General features: G+C 58.7%; 12 protein-coding genes across 14 annotated transcripts; 1 reads left to right on the plus strand and 11 right to left on the minus strand.

Annotated features, from left to right (window-relative positions):
• Positions 1 to 299: 299 nt before the first annotated feature.
• Positions 300 to 2,487, plus strand: SDRG_05534 (hypothetical protein). Its single transcript, XM_008611253.1, has one exon. It carries the CDS (start codon positions 362 to 364, stop codon positions 2,372 to 2,374), a length of 2,013 nt encoding a protein of 670 aa, XP_008609475.1. The 5' UTR covers positions 300 to 361; the 3' UTR covers positions 2,375 to 2,487.
• On the minus strand, positions 2,405 to 4,173 carry SDRG_05535 (hypothetical protein). Its single transcript, XM_008611254.1, has 8 exons — positions 4,035 to 4,173; positions 3,966 to 3,991; positions 3,731 to 3,923; positions 3,620 to 3,683; positions 2,902 to 3,579; positions 2,799 to 2,855; positions 2,684 to 2,749; positions 2,405 to 2,639 (listed from the first exon to the last, which is right to left on the minus strand). The coding sequence occupies exons 1-8, from the start codon at positions 4,139 to 4,141 to the stop codon at positions 2,547 to 2,549; spliced, it is 1,284 nt and encodes a 427-aa protein (XP_008609476.1). The 5' UTR covers positions 4,142 to 4,173; the 3' UTR covers positions 2,405 to 2,546.
• Positions 4,174 to 4,262: 89 nt separating this feature from the next.
• Positions 4,263 to 6,092, minus strand: SDRG_05536 (hypothetical protein). Its single transcript, XM_008611255.1, has 2 exons — positions 5,885 to 6,092; positions 4,263 to 5,834 (listed from the first exon to the last, which is right to left on the minus strand). Exons 1-2 carry the CDS (start codon positions 6,071 to 6,073, stop codon positions 4,419 to 4,421), a joined length of 1,605 nt encoding a protein of 534 aa, XP_008609477.1. The 5' UTR covers positions 6,074 to 6,092; the 3' UTR covers positions 4,263 to 4,418.
• Positions 6,093 to 6,516: 424 nt separating this feature from the next.
• SDRG_05537 (hypothetical protein) lies at positions 6,517 to 8,004 on the minus strand (the record flags this gene model as incomplete). The annotated part of the gene is made up of 1 exon (XM_008611256.1): positions 6,517 to 8,004. The coding sequence occupies one exon, from the start codon at positions 8,002 to 8,004 to the stop codon at positions 6,517 to 6,519; it is 1,488 nt and encodes a 495-aa protein (XP_008609478.1).
• Positions 8,005 to 10,545: 2,541 nt separating this feature from the next.
• Positions 10,546 to 10,908, minus strand: SDRG_05538 (hypothetical protein; the record flags this gene model as incomplete). Its single annotated transcript, XM_008611257.1, has 1 exon — positions 10,546 to 10,908. One exon carries the CDS (start codon positions 10,906 to 10,908, stop codon positions 10,546 to 10,548), a length of 363 nt encoding a protein of 120 aa, XP_008609479.1.
• A 1,027-nt stretch (positions 10,909 to 11,935) lies between these two features.
• On the minus strand, positions 11,936 to 13,329 carry SDRG_05539 (hypothetical protein). Its single transcript, XM_008611258.1, has 4 exons — positions 12,833 to 13,329; positions 12,465 to 12,785; positions 12,211 to 12,410; positions 11,936 to 12,160 (listed from the first exon to the last, which is right to left on the minus strand). The coding sequence occupies exons 1-4, from the start codon at positions 13,310 to 13,312 to the stop codon at positions 11,980 to 11,982; spliced, it is 1,182 nt and encodes a 393-aa protein (XP_008609480.1). The 5' UTR covers positions 13,313 to 13,329; the 3' UTR covers positions 11,936 to 11,979.
• A 1,117-nt stretch (positions 13,330 to 14,446) lies between these two features.
• On the minus strand, positions 14,447 to 15,907 carry SDRG_05540 (hypothetical protein). The gene is made up of 4 exons (XM_008611259.1): positions 15,404 to 15,907; positions 15,026 to 15,352; positions 14,758 to 14,957; positions 14,447 to 14,709 (listed from the first exon to the last, which is right to left on the minus strand). The coding sequence occupies exons 1-4, from the start codon at positions 15,884 to 15,886 to the stop codon at positions 14,529 to 14,531; spliced, it is 1,191 nt and encodes a 396-aa protein (XP_008609481.1). The 5' UTR covers positions 15,887 to 15,907; the 3' UTR covers positions 14,447 to 14,528.
• Positions 15,908 to 16,365: 458 nt separating this feature from the next.
• Positions 16,366 to 17,787, minus strand: SDRG_05541. 2 transcript variants are annotated; one of them, XM_008611261.1, is made up of 4 exons: positions 17,257 to 17,787; positions 16,880 to 17,203; positions 16,635 to 16,834; positions 16,366 to 16,585 (listed from the first exon to the last, which is right to left on the minus strand). In XM_008611261.1, exons 1-4 carry the CDS (start codon positions 17,770 to 17,772, stop codon positions 16,402 to 16,404), a joined length of 1,224 nt encoding a protein of 407 aa, XP_008609483.1. In that variant the 5' UTR covers positions 17,773 to 17,787; the 3' UTR covers positions 16,366 to 16,401. The 2 variants fall into 2 exon arrangements, with proteins under 2 accessions (XP_008609483.1, XP_008609482.1); XM_008611260.1 differs by having other exon boundaries at positions 16,880 to 17,206.
• Positions 17,788 to 19,184: 1,397 nt separating this feature from the next.
• On the minus strand, positions 19,185 to 20,707 carry SDRG_05542. 2 transcript variants are annotated; one of them, XM_008611262.1, is made up of 4 exons: positions 20,204 to 20,707; positions 19,840 to 20,154; positions 19,599 to 19,798; positions 19,185 to 19,548 (listed from the first exon to the last, which is right to left on the minus strand). In XM_008611262.1, exons 1-4 carry the CDS (start codon positions 20,603 to 20,605, stop codon positions 19,365 to 19,367), a joined length of 1,101 nt encoding a protein of 366 aa, XP_008609484.1. In that variant the 5' UTR covers positions 20,606 to 20,707; the 3' UTR covers positions 19,185 to 19,364. The 2 variants fall into 2 exon arrangements, with proteins under 2 accessions (XP_008609484.1, XP_008609485.1); XM_008611263.1 differs by lacking the exon at positions 19,185 to 19,548 and having other exon boundaries at positions 19,557 to 19,798.
• A 245-nt stretch (positions 20,708 to 20,952) lies between these two features.
• Positions 20,953 to 22,292, minus strand: SDRG_05543 (hypothetical protein). Its single transcript, XM_008611264.1, has 4 exons — positions 21,877 to 22,292; positions 21,525 to 21,833; positions 21,276 to 21,475; positions 20,953 to 21,226 (listed from the first exon to the last, which is right to left on the minus strand). Exons 1-4 carry the CDS (start codon positions 22,264 to 22,266, stop codon positions 21,034 to 21,036), a joined length of 1,092 nt encoding a protein of 363 aa, XP_008609486.1. The 5' UTR covers positions 22,267 to 22,292; the 3' UTR covers positions 20,953 to 21,033.
• Positions 22,293 to 22,440: 148 nt separating this feature from the next.
• SDRG_05544 (hypothetical protein) lies at positions 22,441 to 23,842 on the minus strand. The gene is made up of 4 exons (XM_008611265.1): positions 23,371 to 23,842; positions 23,000 to 23,320; positions 22,751 to 22,950; positions 22,441 to 22,693 (listed from the first exon to the last, which is right to left on the minus strand). Exons 1-4 carry the CDS (start codon positions 23,821 to 23,823, stop codon positions 22,513 to 22,515), a joined length of 1,155 nt encoding a protein of 384 aa, XP_008609487.1. The 5' UTR covers positions 23,824 to 23,842; the 3' UTR covers positions 22,441 to 22,512.
• Positions 23,843 to 24,262: 420 nt separating this feature from the next.
• Positions 24,263 to 25,583, minus strand: SDRG_05545 (hypothetical protein; the record flags this gene model as incomplete). The annotated part of the gene is made up of 4 exons (XM_008611266.1): positions 24,263 to 24,443; positions 24,490 to 24,689; positions 24,736 to 25,056; positions 25,104 to 25,583. The coding sequence occupies 4 exons, from the start codon at positions 25,581 to 25,583 to the stop codon at positions 24,263 to 24,265; spliced, it is 1,182 nt and encodes a 393-aa protein (XP_008609488.1).
• Between the last annotated feature and the right edge of the window lie 61 nt (positions 25,584 to 25,644).

Below are 25,644 nucleotides of genomic sequence, written 5' to 3' on the forward strand. Positions count from 1 at the left end.
TACCCAACGTGCGCCTGTCTTGGGCGCCAGCGGCCGACGAAAGCACTTGGCCGCGTCCAGCAAGGGTGCCATGGCTCACTGGGCCATGTAGCCTCGTCCTCGTTTGACCATGGCCGGCTGCATGGGGCTAGGATGTTGCTGGCGCCACCCGCGGTTGAGCGCCATCTTGGCGGGTATCTGCCATGTGGTGGCTCGGCTTCGCGCCACTGGGGTCCACGAAAGCCCGCCAAACCGGCAACGGCGTCCATTGGGAAGGTACGTACATCGTACAGTACGTACATGCATACTGAAACCAAGAGCGAATGTACGGCTGGGACGATTTGAATGGGCGTACACCGCCAGGAAGTTGCTCATTTCCGATATGGAGCTCGAGGGACTGACGACGTGGCTGGACGATGCGTGGCATGGCCTCGAGGCCCATGGCTGGATGAAGACGGACTCGTTCTGCATGTCGCCGGAAGGCGCCGACGAGGGCGTCATCATCCCCAACACCACCATCTTCAACACGACCGACGACTGCGTCAAGCACGCGCTCCTCAACCTACCCTACTCGGAGGGCCTCGCCGCCATGGAAGATCCGATCTGGGACCACATGCAGTATCGCCTCAAGTGGCAGGTGCTCCAGCTGCAGTCTGGCGTCCGCTGGTTTGCGCAGCCTGGCCTCAAGCTCGGCGGCCTCCAGCCTGGCGTCAACCTCTACGAGAAGCGCATCCAGGCCATCATGGCGTTCCTCCAGGTCGTGCTGGGCCTCAAGCGCAAGCGCGTCGAAGTACTCGAAACGGAAATGACCAAGCGCGTCAAGAGCGCGACGCCGCCGGTCGTCGAGCCCATTGCGCTTCCCGAGGGCCCGAATCCCTTTGTCATGGCGACACCGACCAAGACCGCCAAAAAGCGCGAGACGTCGCCCAACACAGCGCCCAAGCGGCGGTCCCCGAAGAAAGCAACCGTGGCCGACGGTGCCCAAACGCCGCCTCGCCGGTCGCCGCGCAGCTTGGAGGCCGAAGTCAAGACCGAAGAGGTCATGGACGTCGCGTCACACACGCCAATGAAGGCCACGTACGTCAAGAAGGCGCCGTCGCCCATATCGATTGCTGCTGTCGCGCCCACGAGCGTTGCCATGACACCAAAGAAGCGGTCGCCAACCAAGTCGACCGCCGTCACGATGGGCGCCGTGGCCGACGAGACATGCGACATTCTCTTGACGCCAAAGCGACGGGGTCAGCCCAGCAAGGCCGCGCAAAGCCCCGCGGTGGCCGTCGTCTCGGTCCCGCCGCCCGCCCCTGCCACCCCCAGCAAGATGGGCCTTCCGCCCCGCGCCACGAGCCCGATGCCGGTCGGGGCGTCGACTCCGACCAAGCGTGCCCGCGCGTCCAAGGCTTTGAGCCCCGCCGCCTCCATGACGTCGCCGGCCAAGAAGCAAAAGATGCCGGACGCTGGTGACGTGCCCATGACGCCGCCCCGCACGTCGCCGACCAAGCACGCTCTCCCCAACAGCCCGATGCGGTCGTTCTCGACGCCCAAGAAGCAGACGACGCCGCCGTCGGTCTCGATCTTCGGGTCGCCGGCCGAGACAAAACACTCGGACTCGGAGTGGCAGCCCATCTTTGACAAGAAGCCCCGAAGCGTGTCGTCCCCGTACACGACCTCGTTTGCCTCTAGTCGCAACTCGTCGATCAAGACGAGCACGCCGAGCCGCCGGCCGCCGCTGCCGCCGACGACAACCACCTCGGTGGACGAGGAAAGCCAGTCGCCCATGTCCATCTCGCACATCTTGTCGTCCGAGACGGCGCCGTCGACGAGCCATCTCGTGGCGCGGAACCTCAACCTCGCGAGCTTCCAGCACGAAAAGGTCGTCAAGCGCGAGGCCGATTTCGAGTCCGTGTCGAACGCGATGAACGACCTCCTCGACGGCGCGTACTCGCACTTGACGCACGAGAGCCCGACCGTCGGCCGCCGGAACGAGCTTGACACCAAGTTTGCTGCGACGCCGGATGTCGAAGCGCACAAGGCGGTGCCGCTGTGCACGCCGCCGTCCAAGGCGGTCAACCTCGTCTTTCGCCGGCGCGTGCTGACGACGTTTCTAAGCTCGGGCTGGCAGTCAGTGGCACCGCCGATCAACGGGAAAGGCAACTACTTTTACATGCATAAGGCGTTCCATGGCAAGTCCATTGCGCGCGAAGACCTCGAGCAATATGCGATCGAACACGACGTGTTTGCGCCCCGTGCGCTCTCGAACCCGTCGGCGGTCTTCAACTGGGTCATGATCCACGGCAAGGTCCACGACAGCAACGCGTCGCCGGCCAAGACACCCACCGTGAGCCGCAAGCTCCTCTCGCCGTCGCCCACGCGCCGCATCTCGTTCAACAGCCAATAGACGCGCCGACACTTGACACATTGATAGTTGACCACGCTGTACAGATATTACTAGTCTTATGAATTTATTTGAATCGTCCATAATTTTGTCCAACGTAAGCAACTGGTACTGGTATCATAGCGGAATGCGAAGGAATGACTGTGACTTGCTCTCCGTAGCCGGCTCGTGAAGGCTACCACTCGGTGTCACTGTCCGAGTCGTCGTCGTCACTGTCACCGGCGATCGCTGCCCGACGCGCGAGGACGCGTGCAATGGCGCCAGTGAACTAGTCAGTGGCTGGTTTCTGTGGTCAATATAGGGCACAGGTACCTTTGGCGCGGTGTCTTCGACCCGCCGCTTGACAACGTGGCGTTCGACCGGTCGCAGCTTCTGCTTCTACGCTCGCCCCGTGACGCGTCTTTCTACTTACTGAGCGAAGCCGTACCAACTGCAATTGACGAAGCAGATCGTCGCGGGCTGGAAGACCGACGGGGGCGAGCTCCTACCAAAACAAAACGCTGTATCAGCGCGTTCAACCATGGTCGTACCGCCTTGCGCAAGACGGCGCCTGCCTGGATCTCGTGCAGAAGCGACACAGGCTTGTGTTTTTTTGGCGACACTCCAGCAACCACTCGTGGTGGCGGTGGTGGCGGTGGCACCAAGTCCATTGCTTCGCAGGATGCCGGTGGCATCGGGGGAGGGCTGGCCGGTGGGGGCGGAGGAGGCTTTGACGCTACCATAAGAAGCTCCTTCATGGCCGCTTGGAACAAAGGCGTCGTTGGTTTTTCGTTTGAGAGCGATGCAGCCGCGGTGTCCATGACCTCGATCTCGTTCGCTGGTGGCGGCGGTGGAGGAGGCGGCACATACGCCTCCATTGCTTCGTCGTGCAGCTGCTCTGGAAGCGCCGTATCGGTCGCTGTCGGCTCTTCGATGCATATGCTGGGCAGCTCGTGCGCCTTGCGGCTGCTGATGCGGAGCTCGGCGCCTTCGCCGTTGCCATACTTTTCCTTCCACGTCTGCACCGTGAGGAAGGTGTGCGTGAGGCCCACGGGCGTCTCTCGCGCGCGAATGGCACGGAGCTCTCGCTTGAGCTTGCGCTGGGCCGCTTTCTCAGCTTTGGCGGCGTCTTGGCGCGCCGTCTCCCGCGCCATCCACTCTTCGAGGAAGAAAGCCGGGTGGCTAAACTTCTTTTGGCACGCGCCGTCGCTTTTGCCAAAGACATCGAGCTACGCGCTTGGTCAAAGAGCGCTGGTGCAAGCCACGCACCGTCTCCAACGGGGGCGGCGTCTCGCACGCTGCGTACAGCGCTTGCATCGCGGCCGGCATAGTTCTAGAACCACCACTTTAGTCATATCGCTCGACAGCACAGGACGGTACTTTTGGGAGAAGCGCACTGCGTCGTCCTTGAGAGCTTCGGTTTGGTTGTTGCTGGCGTCGGCCTCAATCTCGGCGTCGGGGTGCTGAAGAAGGCCATCAACGCGGACGCCAAGTGCGCGCATGCGCTCGCTCGTCTTCTTGGCCTCTTCCGTGACTTCGGTAAAGACGTCGTTGGCGAAGGTGGCAAGGAGCCCTAGCAGTCGCCATGAGCTCTCGCTACAGAGCGCCTGTATACCGAGCTGCTTGAGAATGCCCGTGACGCTACAGCGGCATGAGACCGAGGCTGACGCGCCGAGCAGTGTACCTTGTAGCGTGCGCTTGGTGCAGCGCTTCAGACGCCGAGGCGTCGGACCGCGCCGTCGCTGACGCGCACGCGTGACGTGACGGAATCACACGCCCGACGAGGGGCATGGTGCAAGATCGTTTGAGATCCACCCTTTCGCACTGGAGCGTTTCGAATCTCAGCATCATTCCCTAACCCTTCTTCAACGTATTAGTATGACGTTTCATCGACTTAACACTATAATACACATTTCGGGCTCAACTAAATCTCATTCAACCGACAAGTTTGTCTCTTCTACTTGGTAGCTGAATGCATTAGTCGCTTAATTGTTGTCTCTACTCGTAGATCGCGCCACGCTATGTGTGTCAGGGCGCGTCGACAGTAGAAGAGCGCAAGAGGGAGCGACTAGACCTTGATGACCCGCTTTCCGAGAAGCTCAAACGAAGGCTTGGTCGCTACCGAGACGTCGAACGACAGCGTGAGCTGCGGAGGCATAAAGTCGTACGGCAGCACAAACTCGGTCGCGCTCTTCGCCACGAGGTCGACGTCGATCGCGCCGTAGGTCAAATGCAACTGACCATTTCGGAGCGAGAGGACCACCGGCCCGTAATAGTCGGGCGAGACTTCAAACAAGTAGGTGCCCGGGAGAACGCTCGTGCTCGGCACAGTTCCCTTGGTTGGCGGCAACGGCTGCTTGTCAAAGTAGTGCGCATCGCAGGGTACGTCGGGCACACTTTTGGTGGCTGCCAACCCGGCTTCAAAGACCTTGTTGAGCGTCTCCTTGGGGATATCGAGGAAGAGACCGAGGACGTACGAGCGCATGAGCTCGAGGACGACCGCATCGTGCGCCTCTCCACCGATAGACGCCTTGTTGGCGAGCAGGACAAGCCCCAGACCGCGCGCTGGCACGTACGCGGTCGTGCTCGTGCACACCTTGGTCGCACCGTTCTTCATCGCGTAGCGCTCGCCAAAGAGGAGGTCTCCGAGAAAGTCGATGCCGTAGCCGACCATGATACCGTCGCCGTCAAGGCTGGCTTGGAGGCCGAAAATGGTCATGACCATCGCGGCATTCGGCAACTCGACGAGGTTGTGGCCCGAGAGGATGGTCCCGAGCGACTGCGGCGACTTGAAGCTAGACCCGCCTTTGGCCAAAACACGCTGGAGGAAGATCGCCATGTCGTTGATCGACGACACGATCGAGCCCGCAGCGAGCATCGGGACGTTGGGGCTGACCTTGGCCAAGCTCGACGACTGCAGCGCGTACGGACCAATGACAGCACCGCTGCAGACAAAGTGCCCCTGCGTTAAGCGCGACGAGGGCGCGTCCATGGCGCTGCCGTACGTCGACATCATGCCCCACGGCTGCCAGATCTCGGTCGTCAAGTACTTGCTCCAGTGGCTGCCCGAGACAGCCTCGATGACTTGGCCAAGCACGTTGAAGCCGACGTTCGAGTAGGCAAAGCCCGGTCGGACCTTGCGTGTCGTGTTCATGTACCGAAGGCGCTCGATGCTCTCACGCTCCGACTGCATGGCGCCCATCATCTGTGGCTCGTCGCCTTCGTGGTTGCCAAACACCGAGTTGTGCGACGCGAGGTCAGCGATCGTCGTCACTTCTTCGGCGTACTTGTCTTGAAGCGTGAACCACGGAAGGTGCTGCTTGACCGTGTCGTGCCACTGCAGCTTGCCGTCATCAACGAGCTTGGCGAGCGCGACAGCGACGTGCGTTTTACTGACCGACCCAATCTCAAAGAGTGTGTCACCGTCGACGAGGTCGGTGTCGACACCGACCTGCTTGGTGCCAAAGCCGCGGGCAATCAATGTCTATTGCAGCAATATGGTTCGAAGAAAAATACGAGATGAAGCGAACGCACCTCGTTGCCTTGCACGACAGCGAGCGCGAGGCCGGGGTAGCTAAAGCGCTCGCGCTGGGCCTCAATAAACGCGATGGCGTCGGTCACTTTGGCTTCGTGGGACGAGCTCGGGCCCGCGACCATGGATGCGAGTTCGGGTCCAAACGGGATGCCGAGAAAAGTCGCGTACGCACTGATGAGCCGCTGCATACCGGCAACGCGTTCCGAGGGCAATTGCACAATGCCATCACAAGACGTTGGGCAAAGTGGGAATGTTGGTTCCGAGTGTTGGTCCTAGGCGCCTTTCTGGTAACGGTTCGTCGCACTTTGACGCCAGCTTTGCAGCGCTCGATGGCGCTTCCACCAGCTGCGTGAATGGACTTGGAGCTTGGGCAAGTACAATCTCCTTGTAGTCATAGGAGTGGGTCATGATGGTCGCTTGTAGCGAGCTCGCCTGGGCGATCCAGTCGCTCATCTCGCTTCGAGTTAATGTTGCGCGCGATCGCGCGATCGTAGTAGGCATGCCTTCAACAATTGCATAACCCGCAACAACCCAGGAACAAGAAACACATCGCATTAAAACACGTCACTTTCAAAGCGAGCTCTACAAACTCTAGTTGTAACTTCCGGCCCATGGACACAGCACGTACACGCTACAATGAATCCCGGTTGCGGGCGCGGACTTGAATGCTGTCCTGGGAGAAGAGACCGATACCGAGCTCGAACGCTGGCTCGTTGAGCGGCGAAATAAGATCAAACGTAAAGCGCTGGTAGAGGCTTGCGACGACAACCTTGAGCTGGAGAAGCGCGACGGTTTGGCCGACGCAGCTGCGCGGACCAGCGTTGAAGACCGGGTACTCGAACGCACTTGGTCGTGGAGCGTCATTTAGCCAACGCTCGGGCGAGAACGTCGTCGCCTGTGGCCACCGGGTTTCGTTGCGACCCATTGCGAATGGCGAAAATTCGACATTGGTTCCCGCCGGGACAAACGTGCCGTCGGGCCATACATCGTCCGTGACAGCGCGCTTGAGCTCGTACGGCACAGGCGGGAAGAGGCGTAAGGTCTCACGCACGACCGCATCGAGGTACGACATGCATCCGACGCCCACGTAGGAAATCTCACCGGCTTGCAGCTCGCTTACGAGCCGCGCTTCGACGATAGGGTGCTTGCTCACCGTGTAAATGACCCACGCGAGGCCGCTCCCGACCGTCTCCCGACCCGCAAGCATCATGGTCATCATCATGTCGCGGATAAAGGTGTCGGAAATCATGTCGTTGCCGGCTTCCTGGCGCCGGAGGAGCTCCGAGAGAAGGTCGTCGCCCCTTGTGGCGCTGAGCCGCTTGGTGCGGATCGTGTCGCGGCAAAGCGCGTTGATGCGCCGCATGACACGCGCGAGGCGGTACTCGGACGGCATGAACCAGCCGAGCCAATGGTACCACGGCTGCGTGAAGCGCGAGACGCTGAGGTTGCTCGCTTCCCGAAAAAGGTCTCGAAACTCGGTGGCGTTCTCGGTCTCAAAGACGAGCCCAAACGCCATGGCATAAGTGAACTTGGTCGTCAGCGACAGCGCAGTGGCCTCGACGTCCAGGAGCGCACCGTCGCCTAGTGTTTCGATCTCCGACAGGAGCGCTGACGTGTGCTCGAGGAAGATGGTGTCCATAAGCGTCTTGATGGCGTTGGTCGAGAAGAGCGACGCGAGGATCTTGCGCTGGGCCTTCCAGCTCGACGAGGCGGATGGATTGACGTTGAAGATGCCGCTGCCCATGAGCTCGCCGAGCGCGCGCTGCATCATCGCTGGCTTGACGTAGTTCGTGTGGTTGGTCGCGAGGATATGTCGGACGTTGGCAGCGCTCGAGGTGCACACGGAGCCGTCCAGAAGCAGGTCCACGCGCATCGCATACGTGCTCCCAAGCGTCTCGAAAAGCTCCAGCTTCCAGTAGTAGTGGTCGTGGATGTGCTCGCCTTGTTGCACCAAGTTGCCCAGTAGTTTGTGGCCCGGAAGACTCGGTAGATGGGCGAGCCCTTTGGCAATCCGAGCTTTGCGGCGGTAGACTACCACGACCTTGGCGATGAGCAAGCAAGCAAGTCCGACGGCGACGGCCGCTGCAGTCTCTTGTGCGAATGTAAACCCGAACACCATGAGCGAGCAAAAGGAAAAGTGAGTGGCAAAGCTCGCACGTCGCTCGGACGCCGTATCACAAGGACAAAAGCAGAATGGTACACCATCACAATGCAATTCCAGATTCTGAAATTCTGCAATTGAGCGTACACAGCTCACTCCCCACGACCACGAGCTGATGCTAAATCCCGCGCCTTGAGCCAAAGCGCTAAATACTAATATGCAAAATCTTGGAGTTCGTCCACGCCAGTTTCATGCCAACACAAAACACATTTTCGACGAAATGATTGATTAAATGGTTGTTTGATTGATTAGAGCACCAGGACGCTGCTTCCGGTGACGCTGTACAAAAGTAAGAGAAGCTTGAGCGTCGGGAGGAAGCAAGTCCGGTGTAAGGATGTGATGATACCCGTTGAGAGATAAAAAACCCAAGCACACGACGCGGCCGTACTGGGCTGTCAACGCGGCTTCGACGTTGCGCGGGTACCGAGCCGGCGGCCGTGCAATGACTTGATTCGGGCGCCCTGCGCCACCTCGGGGGTGCGGATTAAAAATGAGCGGAGCCCGGTAGAAAAATGAGCGAGGCCCAAAATGAGCGAAAATGGCGGAAAAATGAGCGAAATTGCCCACAATTACCACCCTTCCCCTTTCCCTGGCAGAGCCTTTGGCGGGCCAAGAGTGCCGGCTCGGGTTAAATTGGACAACGGATTTGCACTTCGTGCAAACCCGCAGCCGATTTAACCCTTTATACACGTCGCGTCCGCTCATTTTTCTGCCGTTTCCAGCCTCGCTCATTTTTCTACCGGGCTCCGCTCATTTTTAATCTTTTTTCGCCACCTCGGCGGCCGGCAGCCGAGCTCTCAAGAAACGCTGTGGCGTTGTTGATAGCTTCTTGAAGCGACGTCGTGGTGCGCAAAGCTTTGTCGTCGGGACGGGCCGGATGCGGCGCGCGGACGCTACGCTCGGCGAGACGAAGCGAGGTTGGCAGAGACTTCAAAGTCTTCTTGGGCGGCCGGAAGTGTCATGCCATCGACGTCGGGATGTGGCGCGCGCAAGGAGCGCCCGCGTCAAAGCAATGATCGAAGAAATGGCCGAGGCAATGGCCGAGGCGAGGATAAATTTGGACTGAGCTGCGTTGAGAAGACACTGCGACTCGCAGCTGCGAGCAATGCGTAGCCGCGACCCATCTGTGCAGATGCGTTGGCCGGCACCAACGAAGCACCCACATTTATCAAAAGGCTGATCGCCAAAGCGCCTCGGATTCGTGCGCTTGGGTACACAAAACTTTCCATGGAGCCGAATTTAGCGCCCCGCAGGTGTGTAAGATCATTGTACAAGCAGAAATATTGAAGCCCACGACGCAGGACGAGTCGCGGTGCACGGGACATTGTGTCACTGTCGACCTCTCTTCGCGCCGTCCGAACGCAGTTCAGTGATGGAGCAAGTCAAACGGGGTGGTTCCATATCTCTATCTCAAAGCAAGGCACGCACGTGCTGTGGTATCTTTTTCATCCGCAGTTTGAGCGCTCAAGACAGCCCAAGAAGGCATCTACCAAAAGGCAGCGAACCGTTGTTAATAGCAATGCATCCGAAGTACCATGAGATCTTACACGGCACCACGCTCGGCTAAATGAATATATACGTCGACGTGTCGCCTCAGAGCTAGAATGAGCCTCCAGAATCTGGTGGCTCGGACCAGATATTATCTGGAGACTGATTCCGCATGTTTTGGCGACGCCAACTCGTACACGGTACCATGTTATGTCGATCGCGACGAGTTTGCTGATGTCAACACGGAACTGTCTGCAACAAGCTTTCACCATCTTGTAGCTACGATAATGCATCAGCCCTGCGTCAAGCCTTCCACACCTCAATACGTTTAGTGCAATGTTAGCACACGTACGCAGCTTCGGGACTGGGACATGTTGAAGTTGACGCAAGATACCCAACGCGTCTCTGGGATTTGTCAAAATCACAAGCAAAAGCGCCATTCAAACGTGTGTGTGTATCACCTGGCGCCGCCACGTCATCCGGATAGTACGATGCACATCATCCCGATAGCTCGATGCCTCGGGAGCACCACAGACCGGGCATCCTTGGGCGTCTTCACCCAGGAAGGAGAGCCGAGTGCGGACTGCGACAGCGCCCAGCACGATGCGGTACATGGAGTCCGCGTAGCGCGGCAGGATGTGGTCAGGCTGACGGTACTCGGCGGCAGCGGCCACCGCCGCGGGCCGCGTGGAAAGGAGGCAGGTGGCCGCAAAAAGCCGTTTATATACGATGGCGAAACCTTTTCCGCTGCAGGTAGTCGGACAACTCGTTTCTGCAGCAGTGTACGTCCTGCAAATCATGTCCATGCCTTTGCGTGTGGGCGGAGAGCCCGCGCTGGTGAGCGCTCGTCGGGCCGAGTTATTAGCCTAAACTATAGGGTACTCAGTGGTTTTCACGCGTCCGCAGCTCTTTTCATCGCCAGCTTTTGCGTGTTTATTATATGTTAGTACTGTACATAAAAGAAACAAAGAGACAATATGCCGCAAGTCCCCACCAAACTACTCGAGCGCGTCACTGTGCACCGAACGCCTTAGCGTCGAGACCATTGCCCGGGCGCATGGTGCGGGATGGCACAGCCGCGCTCACATCCGCCCAGGCGTACGCAGTCCAGCGCCGCGTCGATAGCAGACACATGGCCTGGATGGTGTACACTTGAGTGGGTATGAGCTCAGCCGCGCCATCCAGCGTCATGTGGTCGGGCGATGTCGCGACGACAAGGTGTCCGATGCACGGTGTCGCACTATGGCAGCGCGGTCGGAAGGTGCAGCATATCGTCACTTTGGTGCTGTTGAGGTGGGTGCGGCCACTCGTGTTGTGCGAGATGTCGGAGAAGCGGAGGGAGATCGGGCTGTTTGGGCTCTTGAGCGAGCTCATCGTTGCGCGCAGTGCCAGCTCGACAAACCTTGGGCGTAGTCGACGCCGGGCATTCTCTCTCACGCTAGGAAGGCGATCAACGCACCACCCTGGTCCTACCCAGCTGGTTCCTACCTGGTACGAACGCCCCACAGCCAGTTGATAAATGACCTTTGTGCGACCGATGTTCTCGCCACCGCGCCTTTCTGTGCGGTGCAGATTTGAAGCTCCGGATCGCGTGGCGATGGCGTTCTTGCACGTCTGATTGGCTTATGGCGTCTGATGTTGGCCAATCCGAGAGGCGCGTTGGGTATCTTGCGTCAACTTCAACATGTCCCTCCAAAGCATGCGGAATCTGCGCTCCGAACGAAGCTTCAGAAAGATTCCCGAGGCAACGGGTATGGGTCATTTGCCGAGCCGTGGAGGATGCCATGACACTCTACGATGCATTGCCATTGTCGACGTCTATTCGCTGCGCTACCGTCGGAGAGACCCCGTCTTGGGCGTTCAATCAACGGGTGAACGGCTCGAGTTTGCGGCACGGGTGTGCGTGCGGTACGATGAGATGTTGAACCAGCGCGTTTGACTTGCCACATCGCTGAGCTCCGTTCGGTTTGGAAACGAGAGGTACTGTCGCTAACGACACGGTGGGATGGTCCGTGCACCGTCTAGCGTCGTGGGTTGCATAACTTCTGCTCGTCGAACGATCTTGCGTGTCGCGCTCGCGCACAAAATTCAACATCCTGTGGCTTGTGGCTCTGACAACCACTTTTCATACTCCTAGATACGGTGCATCGTTTGAGACGAACGACGACCAATATAGGACTCGTAAACTCGACCAATTTAGCTGTAGATGTACCACCACGCATCGTGATCTAGGGTTGCTGAATACAAGTACATGTATACTAGGTTGTGGTATTCTCAACATTTTAGCATGTGGAACAAAATGCAGCTTTTGAAACACCAAGTACAGTACATGACTTATCGATAAACATGTTGCATATGCTGTCGACTGGCATACTACCCGCGCTTGGAGACATCGTTCGTCAGAGCAACGAAAACCCATAATTTGTTGTTTATGTCTTGTGTGATTCACTCCAAAATATCTTGAATCAAATGCGACGTCTGCGTCGTGTGCTTGAGAATGTAGTCGCACACCATGAGCGGCGGGTGCTTCGAGAGCGGGCTCTCACCGGGTGGCTGGATCGGGAGCTGCCCGAGCATGCACATGCGGCGACAACATTTTCCGTCCGGCAGTCGCTCGACCACAAATCTAGACATATCAACCATCAACTTCACGAAGGTAGCACGAGATCGTCGTACATCGCCGTGTGGTTGCCAATGTAGAGCCCGGGCGGCGGCGAATGCAGTGCGTCTTCGAGAAACGTGCGCATCACGATCACGACGCGGTCTTTCTCAACCACCCGCTTCATGCCGCAGAGCATAAAGAGGTACGGCGATCCATGGCTGAGGTACCCAATGTCTTGCACATACGCTGCGTCGTCGCCATACCGGTCGAGAATCTAGTTGCACTTGCGTCACCACAGGATCGTTCGCTCAATTGTAGACACGTGTACGTGGATGTTGATGAACGGAATGCTGCCGCGGTCACTGGCTTCGCACCACAGCGACCAGTACTTGTCAGCACTCGCCACATAGTCCATGTTCAGAATGCTCACGCTTTGCACGTCGAGAACGATCGAATCGTCCGTCTCGTTGGTCTCGAGCGCAATGGAATTGTGCCCGTCAGGTGCGTCGAGAAGGCCTTTCTGGAGCAAGATTGAGTCGACTTGGCTGTACGCGTGGTCCATCATCGCGTGGAACGTCGCTTCACGCGCTCGCGGGTCCGATGGCATCTTGCGCAGCTTCCAGTCGACAACGTCGATGGTCGGAAAGCTCTATGGCACAAAGTGAGACGCAGGATGGTGAACATCGTGCGACGTACGAGCAATCGGGGCCGCTTGACGAGGAGCTGGTCGAGGGCCGTCGCGAGCTTGAGCTGGTCCTCGAGCGCACGCTTGAGGCGCTTGTTTTCCATGGTGGCTTCGCACGCGAATGTGCGCTGGCTCTGGGCCGCCTTTTTCCACGTCGAACTCGTCGCGAGCTCGACCGACTTGACCTGGCGGAGGATCTGTAGCTGCGACGTGAGCGTCTCAACTTGCTCGCGAAGGTAGTCGCGTTCGTCCTTTTGCCGCTTGCGGTACCGGTTCTGCCGTGTCTCGGTCGCCGTGTCGTCATCGGTCACGAGCAGCCGCCCGAGCGACGGCAAGTCCGAGAGGATATCGTCGGCATTCTCGATGCGCGGCGGCAGACTCGCCGCTGCTGGCGGCGGCAATAGCGACAAGGAAGGGCTCACCTCGGCGACCGTCGGCGGGAAGGCGTCGTCGGGGAGGCAGGTCAGTTCGCCCAGCGCGTCGGCTTCCATCGTCGGCCCGCTTGAAAAATAGCCCGTGAATAGGCGGCGCGTGATTGGCTCAATTGTAGGCAATTGTGATTGGTCCATTTTCGCGGGGTTTTTAGCCGGTCGAAAGCTCGGAGAACGCTCGAGCGTCGTCCGGAGTATCAATGTCCCATGCCCGTAAGGAATCGGAGCCTCTGCAGCGGATAGTTAGTTAGTACAGTGGATAGTCAGTTAGTTGTGTATTCAGCACATCTGCCGTGTAGGCAGTAGACTGTAGTGAGCGCGTGTAGAGACACTATAGAACTGGTAGTCACCGGCGTCAACCGCGTCCTCGAACGAGCACCCGGGACGCCCGACGAAGATTCGATCGCCGTGTAGATCCCACAGAAGGCCTTGCAGAGAAACGTGAACGCGCCGTTGGCGGCAACAAGCCGTTCGCGGTTCCACAACTAACAGCGTAAGCTAGTAGCGGCACTCGAGCCAGCAGGCGACCTCAAGTTGAGGCGTAAAGTTACTCGTTGCGCGCTACTAGCTTCACAGCCTCGCGCTACAGTACCTGACTCCACGCGTGTGCCACTACACCTCGGAGGTCGGCAGCTGGTCGTGGCGTTGGACATGGCTGCATGTCCTCTGGTGCAGACATCTGCAGCCAGGCCTCTTGATGCGGTCCTCTTCGGGTGCAGAGACGGCTGCTGTCAATCGTGGCAAGATACCATAGACACATTTCGCCGACAACCGTGCACTCTACATGTGGTTCTCACCCACGACGCGTGCGAAACCACCAGACACTGCGTGCACTGTCTAGCCCAGGTGGACCACCAAGTACTGGGTCTACGGTTGCGCGAGGTGCATCACAACTCAGTAGATGTGTCTAGCGTCATCTCAGAAAAGAGTGAGTGCCTACGCGCTAAATCTTGAACGAACCCGGACCGCAGCTGTAACACTAGTCCCAAGGGTATGCGACAGAAGCGAGTGTATTAGTTGCATCGAGTGCCACGGCGCAAAGGCACCCGAAGACAGAAAGTGATGGGTCCAGACACATGTGTAGGGCGAACGTTCAGGCAAACCTGCTGGTCAAGAAACCTTCCGACTCACCTGTGATTACCACGGGCTCAACGTTTGTGCGTGCGGTGCAGATGCGGAACTTCGCTTCAGATGAAGCAACAAGACGTGAGGCAGTGCATTGAAAGCTTACGTTAATTGAATCGTAGAGTACATGGGTATAAAGAGCTCGTCGTACTTAGCTCATAAAGCTCTCGAGCGCTTTCGAGACCTCGCGCGTGTGGTGGAGGACGTAGTCGCACACCATCATGGACGGTTGGTCCGCAAACGGGGCGATCTCAACGCTCTGGATGGGCAAGTAGCCGAGGAGGCAGCTGCGCCGGCGGCACGTCCCATCGTCGAGCCGCTCCAAGACGAATCTAGTCGTGAATGCATGAGCTCAATATCGGCAAGACGGAAAGGCGTACAGCGCGGTGTGGTCCCCAATAAACATATCCTGGGGGGGCGGGTACGCCTCGTCATCGAGGAACGTTTTCATGACAATGACGACGCGGTCCTTCTCGCAGTAGCGCTTCATGCCGCTGAGCATGACCAAATACGGCTTGTCGTGGCCGCAGGATCCGACGTCCTGAAAATACGTGGCGTCAGGCCCAAAGCGATCGAGGATCTACTCGAGACACGACACGAAATGTGTGAGAAGAACTCGAGTTATGAGAATAAATGGAGTTAAGATACCTTGATGTCGATCTGGACGTTGTCCAGCGGTGCGCGCGTCTCGGGTTCACACCAGATTGCCCAGCATTTCTGAGCACTCGCAATGTAGTCGGAGGCCATAATGCGCACGCCCATGCAGTCGATGCCAATGGTCTCATTCGACGTCGTCGTGTCCAGTGTGATCGACTGGTGGCCGTCTGGCGCCGTCGCCAGGCCCTTTGTCCGCATAATCAACTCGACTTGCGCGTACGTGTCGTCCATCAGCGTGTGAAAGGCGGCTTCGCGCATCGTTGGGTCGATCGGCATCGTTCGCAATCGGCGCCGGGTCGAGTCCATGGTCGGGAACCTCTAGTCGACGTGCCGTGAGTCCCTACACGGATTTTCGATCGCTTCGTGTACCATGAGGCGTGGCCGCTTTGAAAGAATCTGCTGCAGCGAGCCCGCGAGTCGCAGTTGGTCCTCCAGTGCCCGCTTGAGCCGCGCATTCTCCTGCGCTGCTTGGTGCGCGTATGCTTTCTGAGACCGCGCGACGGTCTCCCACTCGGACGACTCGTTTTCCGTGGTTTTGGCGTTGCGCAGTGCTTCGAGCTGTGTCGTGAGCGACTCGACTTGGTCGCGCAGGAACTTGCGCTCGTCCTTTTGTCGCTGGCGGTACCGGTGCTGGCGACTGTACGGCCCGACGCTCGCGTCCGTTTTGGTCGTCGTTTCGTCGGACGACGACGACGCCTCGGACGACACAAGCATCTTGTTGATGCTCGGCAAGTCGAGGAGAAAGTCGTCCATGTTTTCAATTGCGGGGGGCAAGGCGGGGGGCGCCTTCGTCGACGATGACCGCGTGCGCATGGCGGTGCAATAGGCCGCAGGTTCGACACTGGGCTCCATCTCACTCGCGTTTTGGCGCTGTTTACTCTGAAACGAGAAAGTGCAAACTCGGCTAATTGGCTAAAATTACGTCGGATCTCTTGCCGCGTCATAGCCCACCGCTCGTCGACGTGGCCGTGGTAAACTTGGGTGCTGACCAGACGGTTGGACCGGACGTCTGCGTCCGAGCGGCTGGTGCTCGTACCACTAGAAGCTCTACTTGACCATCTGCGTCCTCCTCGTCTCGAAGCGACGGCGCGATAGCGGCGGAGTGTCTCTACGACGCGGCATCGACCTTGTGTCGTTCTTATCAGCCCAACAGTCGCGACAGATAGTAGAAGACGCGCCACAGCGAATGCCAAAGGCATAACGTCACAGCTGCTGCGTGCGTTGTGCCATCACGTGTCACAGACGGCGGCTTTCATCAGCATGATGCGATCTTTAGCGTCTTGCCTGCACGTCCACGGCATCGGCTACTACAGCATATTCCAGAGATCGCCTGGTGGTCCACAGTAGAAAGTTCACATTTGCTTGACTTATTCGCCGAGAATATCCTCAATAAGGTGGGATGTTTGCGTTGTATGACTCAATACATAATCGCAAACCATCATGGGCGGCTCGTCAGCCAACGGGCCGCTGCCAGGTGCTTGGATCGGCAGCTGCCCAAGCATGCACATTGTGCGACGACACTTGCCATTCTCGAGGCGCTCCAAGAGGCAGCTAGCACAAATGTAGATGAGACGCAACAGTCGTCAGCAGGACTACGTACAAGGAGGTGTGGTTGCCGATGAAAAGGCCCGGTGGCGGCGGGTGCAGAGCGTCTTCAAGCACCGTGCGCATGACAATGACCGCGCGGTCCTTCTCGACGTAGCGCTTTACGGCGCTGAGCATAAAGAGATAGGGCTTCTCGTCCCCAAACGACCCAATGTTTTGGAGGTACGCTGCGTTCGGGCCAAAGCGATCGAGGACCTACCGAGTGTCGTCAGAGACACATGGACCACCACGTAAGTGTACCTTGATGTTGACGGTGGGGATTTTGGCCGTCGTGGTAACTTCAGGCTCGCACCACAGACTCCAGCACTTGTTGGCATTCTCGAGAAAGTCGACGTCCAAAACGCGGACACTCTGTACATCGATGACGATGCAGTCGTCACGGTCCGACGTTGTGATATTGATGGCGTGGTGCCCGTCCGTTGCGTCGCGAAGACCTTTCTGCAATAGGATCGACTCGACCTGGCTGTGCGCGTAGTCGATCATCGCGTGGAACGAGGCTTCGCGGGCGCTCGGGTCGGCTGGCATTTTGCGGAATTTCCAGTCGACCACGTCCAGCGTCGGAAACTTCTAGTGCAATGGCCATCAGATGACTTGTCATTGCGGAAAGAAGGGTGTACGAGCAGGCGCGGGCGCTTCACGAGGAGCTGGTCGAGCGTGTTGGCGAGCTTGAGCTGGTCCTCGAGCGCGCGCTTGAGCCGCGTGTTTTCCAATGTCGCTTGGTGGGCGTGGACTCGCTGCGTGCGCGCAATCTTTTGCCACTCGGAACTCGACGCGAGCTCGACCGTCTTGACGTCGCGTAGTTGCCGGAGCTGCGTGGTGAGCGATTGCACTTGGTCGCGCAGGAATTGGCGCTCGTCCTTCTGCCGCTTCCGGTACCGGTGCTGGCGACTGTACGGGTCTTCGTTGGCGGTGACGACGGTTGCCGCCTTGGTTGTCGGCGTCTCCTTGTCGCTCTCGGTCGACGACGTCTCAGAGAGCAGCAGCTTGTTGATCGAGGGCAGGTCGAGGAGGAAGTCATCCGTGCTCTCGATCGCGGTCGGCAGTGGCGATGGCGTGGACGCTGTCGAGGTCGGGGCCATGGGCGGTGGCGTCGGCGGGAACGTCCGCAGCAGGAGCTCGTTGTTGCTGGCCATCGTGGTACCTTTTGTGGCAATGTGGAAATGAAACGCTCTGATTGGCCCGCCTCAGTGTGGTCTTCGCAACCCTTCGGGTGGGGTGCCTCGAAGTCCTGCTGTTTTGACGCGGCCGTGTCGACCTTCGAGCCGCACCTTTGGACACCCAGCGATCTGCCATCGTTGTGGCTGCTGGGGTTTGGTGCACACACGTCGTTGGTGAGCCCCGAGTGGCGCCGATGCAGTGGCTGGACACGATTACCTGCCAGCGACGCAGTCTAAACAAGATTACTGTCCAATCGCGGCCCGTCGGCACGACGATCGACGCTTTGGCACGCCGGCGGTTCCTGCTGCAGCCGGTACGGTTGTTAGCGACGGCTGTTGGCCATGAGTTGATACGGCACAAGGTGCGTCGATGGCTGCCACTCTCGAGTGCGACGTGCACGAGTTGATGGGGCGCTGCGTAGCGTTATCGCATGTACCCGACGAAGTTATCATTAAAAGACAGGTCCTCAGCGTGACGCCAAGACTGGCTGTGACGTGGGCATTGGCCAAGAACGTTCGTGGACGAAAGTTGTTCGAATCTCACAGAGTGCATCGACGGGGCGATATCCAAGGTTATCCATGGATACGACCCGACTTTAGGGAATCGCTGCCGAAACATAGGTTTTACGCTATACACAGAGACGAGAGCCTTGCAAACCCGTCTTGTGCAGCAGCTACAATGCAGTAGGCGCTACGCGAATCACAGGCCCACCAAATTTTTGCCAATAACGGTAGCCTTGCTTGTTGAAGTCATTGCCGACAATCCTCGACACACCAGTGTGCCACGTCATACCGGCAGCCGTATCAGCCAATCAGCGACGATTGCCCCAGATTGATCGAGTTCGTGCTTTTGCCACATAGCGCCGATGGGAGGATGCTTTGATTCATGCTGCGTCGATGCTCTTTGGGACACAGCAAAGAGCAGAGCTTGCGCGCACTCGTGGCACAAGCAGCTTTTGTTGCAAGTACACGGTGGAGCACCTAACCCTCCCCGTGGAAATGCCGTCTTTGGACACCCTGCGCCCGTGCCTCTCGCTGCACAAAGGCGCGCACTGGCTATGCTTGCGCACGAGGTGGTATATCAGAGCTTCGCACCGATCGCGGCGTCCTGGAATGTTCTTTTTGCGTTTGTGCATCGACGCTCGACATACCTAACCCTTATCCCCTTCACCTTGTCACTGCCGACTTTCTAGCATCACAAGGCGACAGGCCCAGTCCGCGCGGGCACGGAATCGACAAAGGCGCGCTCTTTCGTTTGTCCAACTGCGGTAACGATGAGTCACGCGCCGTCTGGGACCGTAGCGCAATCGTAACCTCGTAGCGCAATCGAGCGACGAGATTTTCGAAACAACAGCTGTTGCGCGCGTGCATATAGCACCGCGTCCAGGCTCTACCTAGTCTCCTTTATTAACTGTCTACTTTGTGCATCTGCGCTTGTTAGCTGTTGTTCATGAACACATCGTTTTGCACCTCACTCGTCAAGCAACCGCAGACGAGTTCGTAGGATACACGCCGTTGCCAACCACTCTCACTTTACACGCGACGTCACGCTAAAAGCTGGTAGGAAGCTAGTCGCCAAACAATTTCTCGAGCGTCTCAAACGTGCGCTTGACCTCGCGCAAAATGAAATCGCAGATCAAATGCTGCGGGTTGGACGCCAACGGCCCGTTCGCCGGCGCTTGAATTGGGAGTTCGCCCGACATGGACACGCGGCGCACGGCCATGTTGTCGCCCGCGCGCTCAATCACCAGCCTAGTACAGGATTGACTAAACCGCAATTCTATCAAGGTATCAATGCGTACACGATCATGTCGTTGCCAATGTAGAGACCGTCGACGGGCGGGTACTTTTCGTCGTCGAGGACCGTGCGAAACACAAAGATGACGCGGTCCTCCTCGACGTAGCGCTTGAGCGCACCGAGACGCCGGAGGTACGGCATGGCGTCGCCGAGCGACTCGGTCTGCTCAATGTACACGCCGTCGTCGCCAAACGTCTCGAGCACCTACACACTCTGAGCTCGCGCGAGAGCCAAGGCGATGGGACCTTGACGCGGATCGTGCCTTCGAGAATGTGGTTGGACGCGTCATTCCAAAGCGACCAAAAGCGCAGCGCGGCGCTGAGAAAGTGACACGGCACCGTCTTGACGCCACGGACGTCGACGGTCATGACGTCATCGGACGTCGAGACTTCGACGGACCGGAGACCGTCCGGCGCGTCCAAAATGCCTGTCCGAAGCAGAATGGTGTCGACGCGCTCGTACGCGTCGTTCATAAAGGCGTGGTAGGCGACTGTGCGCGCTGTGGGGTCGCGCGGCAGCCGCCGCAGCTTCCAGTCGACCATGTCCATGGTCGGAAAAGCCTACGTAAATGTGTCTAAAGCGAGTGCTTCGAGAGGAAGATGCACGTACAACGAGCTTGGGGCGCTTGACGAGCAGCTGGTTGAGGATCTCGGCGGCTTTGAGCTGCTCTTCGATCGCGCGCTTCAAGCGGGTGTTCTCGGACGTGGCTTGCTGCCGCCCGAGCTTCTGCATGCGCGCCTTCTTCTCCCAGTACGAGCTGTGGCGCACTTCAAGGCCGCGGATGTTCTGAAGGACCGCGAGGTGCGAGCTGAGCTGCGCGACTTGGCTCTGTAGAAAGTCGAGCTCGCGCTTCTGCCGCTTCCGGAACCGCTGCTGCGCCGTCGCGTTGGCATCGTCGTCGGCGTCGTCGCACTCATCGGTGGCGCTGAGATTGGCGACGCACGGAGGCGACGCGTCGAGGAAGTCGAGAAAGTCCGGCGACGCCATGCCCCACGCTTCGTCGCGCTCCATCGGTGGCAAATCTCGTCCGAAATTAGAACCCGGGCCGCCCCCTCCCAAAAACCGCCCAAAAAATGACGCGGCGTCACCACACCTCTGCCACCACAAGCCCACCATCAGCAGCTTGATCCACGGACCCTTGTGTCTTGCGTGGGCTTTGGTGGCACCAGCCGACTCGTCGATGTGGCCAACTCGCTTGCAAGGCTACCGAAGCTACGATGGTGGCGTGAGAAAAGCCGCTCTCGTCGCTGTCCCATGCCCCAAGCAAGATCGTCCGTCGCCACCGTCGTTCGCGTCGTTTTGGTCCTCTCACTCGGACTGTTGCTGTTAATTCTGCGTCTATATCTAGTTGGATGGTCTCTGAATTCTAGTCGGTACAAGTCTAGTTCTTATTTATATACGTTAGGTGGTGTCTTGGTGTCTTTGGCGGTCGATGACAATCACAGTGGAGCGTCGCCAAGAATGTGATCAAAGAGTACGCACACGCGCTTGGCTTCGTCCAAGAGGCGGTCACAGATCGCGGGCTTGGAGAGACCAGCGAGCGGGTTTCCGGGCGGCGCAACCAACGGAAGCTCGCCAGCGAGGCAGAACCGACGGCGACACGTCGTGTCGGTCACACGCTCGGCGACAAACCTAACCCGTCAAGAGGTAATAGAACAAATGTGCAGTCTACATCGCATACACAAAGGTGTCGTTGGCCGTGTAGAGGTCGTTTGGCACGGGGTACGCAGCGTCCTCGAGCACCGACTGCATGACAAAGACGACGCGGTCGGGCTCCTCAAACCGCTTGATGCACGCGAGTCGCTGCGCGTACGGCGCGAGTCCGTCGATCGCATCGATAAACTGCACGTACACCGTGTCGATGCCAAAGGTGGCGAGGTTCTAGCAAGGATGTATCCTGCTGGTACGTATACGTTATGTTGGCGTGTACCTTGATGTTGATCACGTTGCCTTCGGGCTGGTACCAGAGCGACCAAAAGCGGTCGCCGGCTTCGCGGAATCCCATGCTCGAGTCTTTGACCCACTGCATTTCGATCGAGATGGTGTCCTGGTGCTTGGCGCTGTCGATGCAAATGCTGTTGTGGCCGTGGCTGCCGTCGTATAGCCCGCGCCGTAGCAGGAACGTGTCGGCGTGGTCGTACACGTCGTCGGTCATGGCGTGGAAGCATGCATGTCGAGCATTCGCGTCCTGCGGCAGGAAGCGCCGGTTCGTGTTGAGGAGCTCGACGTTGGCTGCGCCCTGCGACCACGATGAGCACGCCAACGGTAGAATTGCATACTACCGTGAGCTTGAGCGGCTTGTGCAGAAGCTGCTGAATCGCCTCGAGCGCCTTTTGCTGCGTGTCGATGGCTTCCTTGAGCTTGGCGTTCTCTTGCGCCGCCTTGCGCACGCTGAGCCGCTGCTGCCGCGCCTTCTTCTCCCAGAACGAGCTTTGGCTAGTTTCCATGCGGCGAATGTTCTGGAGGATCGTCAAGTGGGCGCTGAGCTCCGCCGCTTCGTCGTGGAGGCGCTGCACCTCGGCCTGTTGCCGCTTCCGGTACCGCTTCTGCGCCGAGATGGGCGGGTCCTCGGTCGCGCAGCACGCAGCACCCAGTGCAGGAAGAAAGCCAAGGATCTCGTCCGCGTCAAGCGCCCACGTCGTCGCATCGTATGCCACCATCGACTCGATCATGCTGGACCTTCGCTTGCCTTCGACGCAACTTGAAAATGAGACTCTGCCATCGAGACGACGTTCCCAGCACTGTCTCACATGACAGCTGGAAACACCCAAAGGCGATCGGCAAGCCAGGTTCCCAACCGGCGGCCTTGCGCACGGGCGTCGCAGCCAAAAGAAGCCAGCGAGAAAGGACGCAAAATGCTCGATAAGTTATTGGTGTAGGGCTAGGGAAGTGTGACGTTGGCTACGCATCGGACGCCATCACTGCATGACTTGGTCGAGCACATCGAACGTGTGTGTGACTTCGTGCAAGATAAAGTCGCAGATGAGGTCCCGCGGGTTCGAAACGAGCGGACTGCCCGGCGGCGGCGCGATCGGAAGTTGGCCGTGGAAGCAGAGGCGTCGCCGGGACTCGGTGTCGCTCACACGCTCGAGCACCAATCTAGTAGTCATTGCTATCGTCAGGAGATGTCCGGGCCATGAGAGCATGATGACGTACGTGACCACGTCATTGCCACTGTAGAGCCCGTCGATCGGTGGGTGCTTGGGGTCATGCAGCACCGTGTTCATGACGAAGACGATGCGGTCTTCCTCGACAAACCGCTTCATGGCCGAGAGTCGGCGCAGGTACGGCCGCCCGCCGCGCAGCGACTCGATTTGCTCGAGGTACGTCGTGTCGTTGCCGAAATGCTCGAGCGTCTACGTCGGCTAATGAGTGCATATCGATAGAGAATGTGGCGCGCACGACCTTGGATTCGAAGATGCCCTTGAGCGCCGAGTGGTTCGGGTCGCACCAAATGGACCAGATGTGCATGCCTGCACTCATAAAGTGCGACGGAATGAGGCTCACGGCCTGGACGTCGATCAAAATCGCGTCTTCGGCCGCGTTGGCCGAGACGTTGAACGCCTTGTGGCCGTCCGGCACGTCAAAGAGGCCGCGTTGGAGCAGCATCGTGTCGACGCGGTCATAGACGTCGGCCATGAGCGCGTGAAAGCACGCGTGGCGGCCCGCATCATCGAGTGGCATGCGGCGCATCTTCCACTCGACCGTGTCCATGGTCGGAAAAGCCTATAGCAGAGATTGTGTCATGCATAGGTCGCTCCCTCATGGGTTCGTACAGCCAGTTTCGGCCGCTTCACGAGCAGCTGGTCGAGCGTCTCGGCAATCTTGAGCTGCTCTTCGACGGCTTCCTTCAGTCGGGCGTTCTCCTGTGCGGCCTTTTGGCTGCTCAGCTTTTGCACGCGCGCCTTCTTCTCCCAGAACGAGCTTTGGTCCGTCTCCAAGCTGCGAATGCTCTTGAGCACCGAGAGGTGCGCGCTCATCTCAGCCACTTGCTCACGGAGGTAGTCGAGCTCGCGCTTCTGGCGCTTCCGATACCGCTGCTGCGCGGTCGAGTTCTTGCTGCCGTCCGAGCTCGTCTCGTTGTCGTCGTTGGTGGTGGTCTTGCGCACGCCGGCGCTGGGCACCAGAGCCGGTGGCGCGTCTACGATGGGCGCGTGCAGGAGCTCAAAGAGCGTCGTCGCGTCCGCGCTCCAGCCCTCGTAGCCATCGAGGTCGACCAGCGGCTCCATGACGATGATGACACAAGCGCCACCAAATATATGTGGAACCTTCGGCGAAAGCCATGCTGCATCTTATTGGTTGCTTAGTTGAGACAGACTTGATAAAGCGTTCTGAAATGAGACAAAAGGCCGAAAAATGGGGTGGCGGATTGCGCGTCACGGCGCCGGCATGATCAAGCCCTCGGACGACACGGGGTGCGTCATGGCCAATCACAAGCGAGCTGCATTCGAGATTTACCCAGTCAAGGAACGGAAAAGTGATGCACAACCCCAGAGCACTCGCTACACGGCAACATGGCATTTGCTCTGCGATAACGGAAGCTCACTCCACCAGCTCTAGTCTATCTGGGATAGAAGCGTCTTCCGCTCTCTGGTGCGTGAGCTGCTCCCAACGCCGCCACGAGACAAGGATACGACGCATCACGACAGAAATAGCAGTCGTGTTGTGTCATCCAAAGACGGCCTCCAACTGATCGAAACATTGCGTCATCTCGTGCAGAATGAAGTCGCAGATCAAGTGCTGGGGGTTGTCGGTGAGGGGGCTGCCAGGCGGCGGCGCAATGGGCAGCTCGCCGCTCACGCAGAGTCGTCTAATGGTCTCGGTTTCGCTCACGCGCTCGAAAATGACCCTACGCCAATGGTGAAGAGCCCGCTTGAGAGACTCGTACCACGTACGTGAGCTGGTCGTTGGACACATACAGGCCGGGCGGCGGCGGGTGCAGCGGGTCGTCCAAGATGGTTTGAACAACAAAAACGACACGGTCGTTCTCAATGTAGCGCTGCGTCGCGCAGAGGCGGTAGAGGTACGGGACTGCGCCGCGGAAGTGCTCAATGTGCTCGCAGTAGACAATATTGTCATCGACCTTGTCGAGCACCTACAAAACATTGACGTTGGTCGAGCAAAGCGCATGCACAACGTACGCGCGAGCGAAAGATGCGCTCAAACTCAGTGTTGTGCGGGTCGTTCCAGATCGTCCAGAGGCGACTGGCCAGCGTCAAGTAGTTGGACGCAATGCGGTGCACGCCTTGAACGGACGTCGCGAGCGCGGTACCTGCTTCGTTGAGCCGAACCGTCACCGATTTGTGGCCCGAGGGCACATCAAAGAGGTTCTGGCGCAATAGCATCGTGTCGACGTGGTCGTAGCCGTCTTGAAGCAGAGCGCGGAGGCAGGCGTCACGACTAGCTTTGTCAGTAGACAAGCGCCGCAGCCGCCAGTCGACCGTGTCCATGGTCGGGAACGCCTAACTCTTCAGAATCAGCCGGGCCATCGAGAGGGGACGGTCGGTACCGCCAGCTTGGGCCGCTTCACGAGCAGCTGGTTAAGAGTCTCGGCGATCTTGAGCTGCTCTTCCACAGCGTCTTTCAGTCGGGCGTTCTCCTGCGCGGCCTTTTGGCTGCTTAGCTTTTGCACGCGCGCCTTCTTCTCCCAGAAAGAGCTTTGGCTTGTCTCCAAGCCGCGGATGCTCTTGAGGACGGTGAGGTGTGCGCTCATCTCGGCCACTTGGTCGCGAAGGTACTCGAGCTCGCGCTTCTGGCGCTTCCGATACCGCTGCTGCGCGGTCGAGTTCTTGCTGCTGCACGTCGCATCCGAGGCCGAGCTGTTAACGTCGTCCTCGTCGTACGAGAGCCGTCGGGTCATAGTCATCTCGGCGACCGGCGTCGCTCTCTTGACCGTGATGGCCAGCGTCGGCTCGGCCGCGGGCTCGATGAGAAGGTCCAGGAACGAGTCCAGGACGGGCGCGCTCCAGGTCGCGAGGTCGTCGGTCATGGCACTTTGCAGAAATGGTATCCGGTCATATCCGGATACTATGACCACATTACCACATGTG

The sequence above is a fragment of the Saprolegnia diclina genome, assembly GCF_000281045.1.
Source record: "Saprolegnia diclina VS20 unplaced genomic scaffold supercont1.14, whole genome shotgun sequence".
Classification (NCBI taxonomy): Eukaryota; Oomycota; class Saprolegniomycetes; order Saprolegniales; family Saprolegniaceae; genus Saprolegnia; species Saprolegnia diclina.

What these genes read in the sequence shown, in the direction of transcription:
- SDRG_05541 (XM_008611260.1), bottom strand. Translation starts at nt 17,772, where the DNA reads ATGGCCAGCAACAACGAGCTCCTGCTGCGGACGTTCCCGCCGACGCCA. An exon ending in TGAAGCGCCCGCGCCTGCTC is followed by an intron (nt 17,207 to 17,256) that starts GTACACCCTTCT and finishes CCATTGCACTAG; the next exon opens with AAGTTTCCGACGCTGGACGT. An exon ending in ATCGGCAACCACACCTCCTT is followed by an intron (nt 16,586 to 16,634) that starts GTACGTAGTCCT and finishes CATTTGTGCTAG; the next exon opens with CTGCCTCTTGGAGCGCCTCG.
- SDRG_05536 (XM_008611255.1), bottom strand. Translation starts at nt 6,073, where the DNA reads ATGCAGCGGCTCATCAGTGCGTACGCGACTTTTCTCGGCATCCCGTTT. An exon ending in CTGTCGTGCAAGGCAACGAG is followed by an intron (nt 5,835 to 5,884) that starts GTGCGTTCGCTT and finishes TTGCTGCAATAG; the next exon opens with ACATTGATTGCCCGCGGCTT.
- SDRG_05542 (XM_008611262.1), bottom strand. Translation starts at nt 20,605, where the DNA reads ATGGAGCGCGACGAAGCGTGGGGCATGGCGTCGCCGGACTTTCTCGAC. An exon ending in TCAAGCGCCCCAAGCTCGTT is followed by an intron (nt 20,155 to 20,203) that starts GTACGTGCATCT and finishes ACATTTACGTAG; the next exon opens with GCTTTTCCGACCATGGACAT. An exon ending in ATTGGCAACGACATGATCGT is followed by an intron (nt 19,549 to 19,598) that starts GTACGCATTGAT and finishes ATCCTGTACTAG; the next exon opens with GCTGGTGATTGAGCGCGCGG.
- SDRG_05544 (XM_008611265.1), bottom strand. Translation starts at nt 23,823, where the DNA reads ATGGAGCCGCTGGTCGACCTCGATGGCTACGAGGGCTGGAGCGCGGAC. An exon ending in AGGGCATCTTCGAATCCAAG is followed by an intron (nt 22,951 to 22,999) that starts GTCGTGCGCGCC and finishes TAGCCGACGTAG; the next exon opens with ACGCTCGAGCATTTCGGCAA. An exon ending in AGTGGCAATGACGTGGTCAC is followed by an intron (nt 22,694 to 22,750) that starts GTACGTCATCAT and finishes AATGACTACTAG; the next exon opens with ATTGGTGCTCGAGCGTGTGA.
- SDRG_05540 (XM_008611259.1), bottom strand. Translation starts at nt 15,886, where the DNA reads ATGGAGCCCAGTGTCGAACCTGCGGCCTATTGCACCGCCATGCGCACG. An exon ending in ACGTCCAGATCGACATCAAG is followed by an intron (nt 14,958 to 15,025) that starts GTATCTTAACTC and finishes TGTCTCGAGTAG; the next exon opens with ATCCTCGATCGCTTTGGGCC. An exon ending in ATTGGGGACCACACCGCGCT is followed by an intron (nt 14,710 to 14,757) that starts GTACGCCTTTCC and finishes ATTCACGACTAG; the next exon opens with ATTCGTCTTGGAGCGGCTCG.
- SDRG_05535 (XM_008611254.1), bottom strand. Translation starts at nt 4,141, where the DNA reads ATGCCCCTCGTCGGGCGTGTGATTCCGTCACGTCACGCGTGCGCGTCA. An exon ending in CGCCGCCCCCGTTGGAGACG is followed by an intron (nt 3,580 to 3,619) that starts GTGCGTGGCTTG and finishes CCAAGCGCGTAG; the next exon opens with CTCGATGTCTTTGGCAAAAG. An exon ending in TGCTTCGTCAATTGCAGTTG is followed by an intron (nt 2,750 to 2,798) that starts GTACGGCTTCGC and finishes GGGCGAGCGTAG; the next exon opens with AAGCAGAAGCTGCGACCGGT.
- SDRG_05543 (XM_008611264.1), bottom strand. Translation starts at nt 22,266, where the DNA reads ATGATCGAGTCGATGGTGGCATACGATGCGACGACGTGGGCGCTTGAC. An exon ending in ACAAGCCGCTCAAGCTCACG is followed by an intron (nt 21,834 to 21,876) that starts GTAGTATGCAAT and finishes TCGTGGTCGCAG; the next exon opens with GGCGCAGCCAACGTCGAGCT. An exon ending in GCAACGTGATCAACATCAAG is followed by an intron (nt 21,476 to 21,524) that starts GTACACGCCAAC and finishes CATCCTTGCTAG; the next exon opens with AACCTCGCCACCTTTGGCAT.
- SDRG_05534 (XM_008611253.1), top strand. Translation starts at nt 362, where the DNA reads ATGGAGCTCGAGGGACTGACGACGTGGCTGGACGATGCGTGGCATGGC.
- SDRG_05539 (XM_008611258.1), bottom strand. Translation starts at nt 13,312, where the DNA reads ATGGAAGCCGACGCGCTGGGCGAACTGACCTGCCTCCCCGACGACGCC. An exon ending in TCAAGCGGCCCCGATTGCTC is followed by an intron (nt 12,786 to 12,832) that starts GTACGTCGCACG and finishes TTTGTGCCATAG; the next exon opens with AGCTTTCCGACCATCGACGT. An exon ending in TTCCGTTCATCAACATCCAC is followed by an intron (nt 12,411 to 12,464) that starts GTACACGTGTCT and finishes AAGTGCAACTAG; the next exon opens with ATTCTCGACCGGTATGGCGA.